This window comes from Limulus polyphemus, unplaced genomic scaffold (genome assembly GCF_000517525.1).
Source record: "Limulus polyphemus unplaced genomic scaffold, Limulus_polyphemus-2.1.2 Scaffold2265, whole genome shotgun sequence".
Classification (NCBI taxonomy): domain Eukaryota; kingdom Metazoa; phylum Arthropoda; class Merostomata; order Xiphosura; family Limulidae; genus Limulus; species Limulus polyphemus.
Window position 1 is genome coordinate 157,478 of NW_013667875.1, and position 8,630 is coordinate 166,107.

The 8,630-nt window shown below is 29.7% G+C and overlaps 1 protein-coding gene across 6 annotated transcripts in view; it reads right to left on the reverse strand.

The window, feature by feature from the left end:
- The window catches only part of LOC106466460 (cGMP-dependent protein kinase, isozyme 2 forms cD4/T1/T3A/T3B-like), an 82,944-nt gene that overhangs the window by 51,002 nt on the left and 23,312 nt on the right, over nt 1-8,630 (reverse strand). For 3 of the 6 annotated variants that reach the window (XM_022394469.1, XM_022394472.1, XM_022394470.1), the window contains one exon: nt 6,647-6,940. In XM_022394469.1, the coding sequence (XP_022250177.1) occupies nt 6,647-6,924 (278 nt within the window). In that variant the 5' untranslated portion in view covers nt 6,925-6,940. Of the gene's footprint in view, nt 1-3,430; nt 3,508-6,646; nt 6,941-7,313; nt 7,476-8,630 lie in introns of those variants that run through there. The other 3 variants (XM_022394468.1, XM_013926746.2, XM_022394473.1) reach the window with 3 other exon arrangements.

An 8,630-nucleotide genomic window follows, 5' to 3' on the forward strand; every position in this document is an offset into this window, starting at 1 on the left:
GTGTGATAATAATATAGGGATATATATATATGATAATAATATAAGGATATATATATATGTGATAATAATATAAGGATATATATATATGTGATAATAATATAAGGATATATATATATATGTGTGATAATAATATAGCAGCACTTTTGTTTGGCGTCGGTTTCACGTATTGATATTCACGCAAGTTTCTTTTGTCTTACATCACTAACAAAGGTACTCAGAAATGTGGGGATTATTAAGGTAATACTCCTTCCATCATTTAAGCTATAGTTCATGAACCATTTGTCAGGTGAAAGGATGTTCGTACTATGGGATTAGAAAAGTAATACTCCTTCCATCATTTAAACTGTAGTACATGAACCATTTGTCAGATGAAAGGATGTTCGTACTACGTGTGGCATCACTTTTGTTTGACATTGGTTTCATGCACTTTGCTACTAACCTCCTCGCTCAGTTGAGCCTTCATTTGCAGCATTAAACAAGTAAAATTTATTGAATTAAATAAAATAGTAGGGTTTTGGTTTTAATGGACTTCTTCTGCCTGTTTTTACAGTAAAACAACATTTCAGTTTCTATGCTGAAGACTTCTTCAGATCAGAGTTCTATGCCTGAAATACCCATGAAACAATTAAGTAAACTGTTTTCAAACAACTCCAGTGACTAATGAACCATGAAAAAGACCACAAAAGAAGTGAAAGACTTTTTCATCTTAAAAAATAGAAGCAAAACCTAAAGTCAAGACATATAAGATATATATATATTAGTTTCTTATTATTCCATCAACAGTCAAAGTCTTAGAAAACATGATTTATTCTTATCTATGGAATACTGACAATATTTGTAGAATACAGTCAACCTCTGATATAAGAAACATTGTCATTTTTCAATATATTAGCAAATACATGTTAGAACATTGTTAAACTTGACTTGCACAACTATCTGTCAGACTCATCATTTCAAAGTATTTTCTCAGAGCAGGGATAGTTCAATAATGCTAAGTTCTGTAAGCATACATTTTTGTAACTGGACATCTGATTCTAAAACAAAATACAGAAGTTATGCACCACTCTTGATCTATTTGATAGTTTGTTAAGAGTTCTTGTCAGAATAACTGTTAAACAATAAAATTTCACTCAACTGATCAGACTGCTTCAGGGTGGAAACAGTTATGCATAAGCTTGCAAAAACATATGGAATACTGTAGCTACTTGGCTAGAATTCCATATTCTGATAACTCATAAATGTAGTGTGGGATCACCTAACCTAGAGCCAAGTGCATAGAATTTATCATGAAAGTCAAAATATCAATTCAATTTTAAACTTAAACAATTTCTGAATTAAGTTTTCTGTTATATCACCAACAATCTTAATAAAAAAACAAACCTCTTTAATCAACAAAGACTCTAAATTAAGAAATCAACAAATATTTTTCCAGTTTTTTATACTTTCAGTATATAGACTAACAACAATATTAGGTTATACTTTTGTTGTTAAGCAACATGACATAAAAGCCATTGTTGGAAAGTAGTGTTACCAAAATTCACTGGCTTTTCTATATATCAGAAGTTGTTAATCTAACTGATTTTTACCAATAATTATTCTATGAATAAACCACAAATTCATTTTCATGAATGATCTCAATTTTGATTGACTCACAAAGAAATATACTGACTTTTGACTGCTTTTACTGCACTTTGCTGCCTCTTTGTTGGTCAAGCTTGACTTTGCAAAATTTATTTATTTCAGTTAGCTATGAAATGTGAAGTTAGGGCATACTATGGGGTGAGGGTGGTAGCATTTTTGACGGGTTATACGCTAATATTTTATGAAACCAGATTCCTCCCCCTTTTTTTAATTGACTTACATTTGAATAAAAACAAGACACAATACAGAAAATGGTGTCCATGCAAATGCATTCAGATAAATTTTGTCTAACAAGTAACTCCCAAGTTTTATTGGCATCCCATGTTTGAAATTAAGGCTGAAAATGCATTTAAATATCATGTCACCATACGAGTTCTAATGTAATTCATTTGAATTCAAAAAATATATTCTTATAGTTTTTAAATAACAAAAAAAATTTCAATAAGCAAATTAGAAAAACACACAGTAAGGACTAACAACAGGAATGGTGAAGAAGAATCCCAAAAGTTCATAATTATAAATATGTGAAATCCCCACCTCCCAAAAAAACATATCCCTCCTCTCAATCATGAGATTCTCTTCTCATTATTCTGTATTCCTTTTGTTGACACATTACTAAATATTATTTACATTATAGATTTAGAATTTCTTTTTTTGCTACAGTTCTTGCTTTATAAAGCACTACGTAGCATTTATCTCTGACCTAGCCTATACAACTTCATTTCTTCTCATACTATATTTAGAAATTATGTTATCAGCTGTCAGTACAAGGACTATTGCAAACAACAACTTTGTGAGAAAAATCACTAAGCCTCATTAACGATGCTCCAGTATGAAAGATATTTACCAATTTACACTGTCACCAAGAACTTATCAGTTGAACAAATATCATAGTAAGTAGTCATTTGAACTTATACTTTACATTTATAACTGTGCATCACGTTCTTTGAGACCCTTTTACCTCACATTATTTATAAAAGTAGACAAATGTTTTATATTCAGTTTTTTAGCTCTATCATTATCTTAGTTTTGAATCATACATGTTGAGAATGCAATAATATTAGCTAAGTCATTAGTTTTTTTAATAGCACATACACATATATCGGAAAATTTTAAATGCCTGCTCCACTTGTGCTTATCTTCACCACTTGAATATATGAGTGTCTAAGTAACTTTAAAACAGTTTTATCAAAAGAGTATGTAAACTTTATTAAATAAATTCAAGATACCTTATCAAAACAGCAAATCATTATACATGTAATTTATCTGACATGTAATCCAATTGATTGTTTATAAGATAGCTCAAGAGATATTCACTAGATGTTAAGTGAAAAGCAGTTAGTTTGGAAATCAATCAGTGATGCACATTTTATACTTCTGTGCCTTGGAAATTGTGTAGTTACTAAGATCATTGTAAAAAAGAAATAAGTCAACTGATAAAAGGCCACTCAATCTTCAGATGTGGTCATTTACTAACTCTCAACAAAGATCAATTAATCACCAAATGTTTGAATTAATTAAAACAAACACCACACCATACCTATTTTAAATAAAGTTATCAAACCTGAAATAGTAATTCAATAGGAATCAATTTCATGACTTATTATTCTCTCCCTTTAACACAAACTCATAGAGAAAGGCTTAACAGTTTCTTTAATCAAACCTAAATACTTAGCAGAAGGCTTCATATTTATTCAGCATTACTAAAATGTCAGCAGACAGCTTCAAAGTTATTGTAAAAGATTACATTTATTCTAGTCATTCTATCATAGAAATATTAAATTTTTACCTTCTTACACAAAACATTCAGATGCAGGATTCATATTTCTTTGTGTTAAAACATATTTCTAATTCCTAGCTGACTTGTCATGTCTCTAAGTTTCTTTTCAATTAGACTCTTCAAATCCAAATATGTTTAGTAAAGTTTCACATATTACCTGTAATGTACAGTTAAATAAATGTTACAGCATAAATAATGCATAAGCCCAGTTAATATAAAACTAAATTTTTTAGATCCCAAATTTTAGAAAAACATTTTTTATAGTATATGTTTGTTCTCTTCTATACTAAAAGAAAAACAGATGGCTAAAGATAAGTTAAATAATAAAAGAGTCTTAAACATACAGTCTTGAATAAAATGTTAAATAATTGATTATATGATAGTGTAATTAAAAACACATATTTTAACGTAAGAAAATTAGAAATGAAAAAGGTACCTAGAATTTGACTTATAGCTATATGAACATTACAGATAGAGAAATTTATTTGTTACAGTTTTTACATTATAAAATTTTATACCATGAAAATACAAATGACATTATGAGAAGAGCAATTAGTTGAGAAATTAATCAGTGATATGAATTTAATACTTTTGTACCTTGGAAATTAAGATTTTTCTGATGTGTAATTTCTAGCATTATTTTAACTCATTACATGCACATGTTTGTTGTTTTAGTTTGAATATCTTAATGATTACTTTTCAACACTCCTAAACAAAATATATGAACTCGAAGCTAACAGATAAGCAGTGTATTTATTACTTTCTCTTTTCCTAATTGCATCAAAGACAAGATTATGACCTTTATCATGTTTAATTGTATATATATATTAATTATTCATTCCTGCCCAAATACACAGTTTGATCCCAAATCCCAATAGTAATTTGATTTTTAGACTTAAACATAGATATGTACTTCAAAATAAAAACTCATGTTCTATTCATTCGTATTTTCTCATTACTTTCTTTTAATCTTTCATCAGAAAATAAGTTTTTGTCTATTTAATTAGAAATATATGTTTAATTGAAATTGAATAAAACATTATAACACAATAATGGACAGAAATATATATAATTCTTTAATTTTACTACTACGAAACAAGTTCATGTTTTACAGACTAAACTTGCCAAACAGGTTTGTTGCCAGTCAGCTGTTGTCATTCAGGTTTTTTTTTGTTAATGTTTATTATACAAAATTATGAATGGGTCTCTGCAGGAATTCAAGTTAACAAGACAGTTGGTTCAGAATAAACCATCAATTATAAAGAGGTGAAACAGTACATTGGTGACAAACTGATAATATGTAAGTTCATTGATTTTCACAAATTGAGTTTAACATTTTTCCATCTCAAACTACCACTGAATCCAAATAGTTGGATTATGTGTTAGGGCTTACATAAATTCAGTTCACATACAGTTGGTACGTGTAATCTTAAGTGAAACCACAAATATCACTTCCTTCAATGGAATAAACTCTGAAATTCTAAATATGCTAAGAAGAGTAAAGATGTTTAGCATAGTTTTTCAATAATCAAAATTTTCACCAATACATGTATTTTATGTTCCTAATAACTTAGAGCAAATTTTTTTTTCTGATTTTACAAACATACATTTTTTTGTCACATTATTATCAATCAACATTTTATTGAGAATAGCAAGATTTTCTATCAAAATATTTATGTTTTCAGTATGTACACATGTTCACTGTAGTTCATGAAGAAGTTCTCTTCAGAGTAAAGTTTCAGCATAGGATGAACATTAGTTTTACAACATGCTTTACATGTCCAAGCCATACTTGAAAACTAACAAATATTGTTCAGGTAGTGGCAACTAATAATAGATTGTTAGTTAAAATGATGTGATTAATTCAAAATTTGGAACTGTTATTTACTTATACATAGAATGGAAATAACTGAAAATAACAAGTATAAGAATCTAAATATCGTTTGACTAATATACAATGTAGTTATTACTAAATGTCAATAGTGACAGTTTAATTTAAACTAAAAAAACTTGTTAGTTATTAGAATAACTTAGAATAAACTTTTTGGGCTTGTCAGCAGATTGATAACACAAACTGCTAAATGAGAACATTTTTTGCTAGCTTATCTTAAAACACACTTACAAACTCTACAAAAACAATTAAAAACACTGAGAATATGGATTGTTAGCATTTATTCTTTTATTTTCAAGTTATTTTCTATGCTTACTGTAACTTATTTAGACTAACTTTACTAACTCTGCATCAGTTTATTTCAATATCTTGTCTTATGTTACCTTTTGGTCATAACAGCTACAATATCAGTACTAATATGATAAAAAGAAACTCATATGCTTTACAAATGTGAATCTAAAGTGACTGATACTAGTACAATGTTTCCAAGCTGAATTATAAGTGGTAGATATATCATTTAAATTGCAACAAGCAAGATGTTTTTTTTTCATGCTTATTGGTGCATATGTTATATATATATTAGTTTAAATATAGTGAGAGTCTAACTGACTGATGTTAATGGTTAACATCTGATGCACAGTGTTTGTTTTATACAAGTTTGAACATAGTGAGAGATTAACTGATTGATGTTAATGGTCAAAACGTCCATATGTTACTTCTTTTTATATTCTATAAATAAGAGTCATTAAAATGTCAAAGACAAATACATATTCGTATAGACACTACAAGCTATATGTACAGTCACTATATACTTGCCTGGTTGTAGAAATTATGAAACAGTTGTATTTTCTTAATTTTCCAGAACATGAAGTAAAACTTATTCAATATGTAGTTTAACTTGTTGTGAGCTCTACAAATGCAATGGCAACTTATAACACTATACATATTGCGAGTTTATAATATATGAATATTACATAATTAAACGATTTACTGCGAACATTAACTACTGTTTTGGCAAGACATGTTCTGTCACGTACTACTACAACTATTAGATGCACTGATGACAATAATAAGACTACTGTGTCAATAGCATGGATTGCTGTAACTTGATATACCATACATAAAATATGCTCACACAAACTATCCTATTTTTGCTTTGTTTCTTTCTCAAATTTAATTGATATCTGTAGGAAAAGAAAAATAGTTCAATAAGCCCATACTTCGGCAATAGCATTTAAAATTAGTTTATTGGAAGTCAAATGCATTTTATAAAAACAGTTGTACCTTATTATTATTATTAATAGATTCTAAAATGCCTTCAATGGAAGACTTACTGTTCTGATTTTGGATATTCTGGAAACTTAGTTGTAATGAGTTCCTGAATTGTACGTAATGACTGTGGTTCGGCAGAAATCCCCTGAGCTCGTTCTTTACGTCTCCCATGCTTATCGTGTTGGTTATAGCTCAGTGGTATAAGTACCGACTGGTATTTGTCTAATTGACTACACAGGGCCTGAATTTCTTCATCTTTCCTAGAAAGCAGATTTTGCAATTGTCGAATGGTGTTTTCTTGGCGTCTAATAACTTCATCTTTCTCCTCAAGAGTTCCCATGCTGAAGTTTGAAAGTCTACAATAAAGAAATACAACACTTACCAGAAAACTGAAAAGAATAAACTTCTACAAGGCAGTTTACTTTATCTTGAACCAAATTTCAGTACCAGTACAAATCATTTATCGGGTGTTCTAACTTCAAAAATAGTAATTTAGACATTAAATCGATAAGTACGGCTGAGAACAAACTTAACAACCAATTTTTATCAGATCTGTCTTTTCACCGTAACTCAAAAATAAGCAACTGTATTTATTAACATGTTACTTAACGTAACGCACTAACGAACTTCCATACGCTATACAAATACTACTTCCGAGTCACAGCCCTCTTTATGGGTTCCGTATCCAGATCGAAAGTCGCGTAATTAACGAATTCGATTTTCACAAACCTGTGTCCAAATACTTTTGAGTCTAAGCCCGTGTATTTCAACGAATCATTTTAATAATATTTTTCCACATTAGTAAAGGCCAAAATTTTACAATAGGCTTGGTTCCATCTGCAACATTCCCTGCATTTATAAATTGAAGTACTGAGCCTATCACATGTAATCTCCAGGAGCCACGCTAGAACGCTAATACAGCGTAGAAACAATAATATCGCCCTCTACCGTCAATTCTCGTAAATCACGAACGTATTATGAAGCCCAGCACCATTGCCTGCAGCAAAGGAAGTTTTTGTCATTGCTTAAATACGTCATCTTAAAAAAAAAATTGGCAGAACTGAATCTAGCATTTTTATATGTGTATACTTTCTATTTTACGGATGCTAAATCTTGTAGATACAGTCAGGTAACATAAACAATTCTCTAAAATATATAAAACATAAAACAAACTATATTGAGGGTAAAACATCAGTTACCGAACCACATCATTAGCATACAATATCCTGCCTTTTCAACACATAATAGCATTTCCCACTTTCGTCTGTGATGTAGAATATCGGCTCGTTATGAAATGAAATTACAATAACTTTTTATTAAAATTAAAAAATATATACTTTTTATTACACAGCTGATAACAAACAAAAATATATGTTATTCGTTTATAGTTCCTATATAAGCAACCTTTATTTTCAGTTATACATATTCTGCTGAAATATATTATGGATAAGTAGCCAAAATCCTTGGAAATTTTTTTTAGGTTTGTGAAACGAAATAACCACAAATATAATATTATTTAGATTGCTACTACTAGTTTGCGGCTTTCAAAGTCATGTTAGGATATTGTTGGTTTTCCCGCTAATTAGCTGCGGCATAGCGGCTCATAGAATGGCTCTGAGTTTTTTCAAGTATAAACGCTTACCTCAAGATCTCATACATTAATTTACTCTAATCCAGCCTAAAATAATTTCAAGTGCAGCGGCTATTGAGGATTCCTTCTTGTTAGCCGCTAACAAGAAGGAATCCTCAATAGCCGCGGCAGAGCAGCTCATAGCTTTTAAATTTGAATCTATTTACAACTGCGGCTATTGAGGATTCCCTCTTCTTTTTTTCTTCTGTATCTTGTCGCTGGGTCTAGAAAATACCTATGCACCCAACATACAGTTCTTTGTATGTTGCCAGTAGCTATATCTCCGTTTTACTCAAAAATAATGCTTTCAAGTATTATACCAAAATTTACAAACAACTTAGTCTTAGCTTTACTAAATTTTAGGATCACTTTAGCTTAGTGATTTTGTATGAGCCTGTATAGATAATGAACTTTTG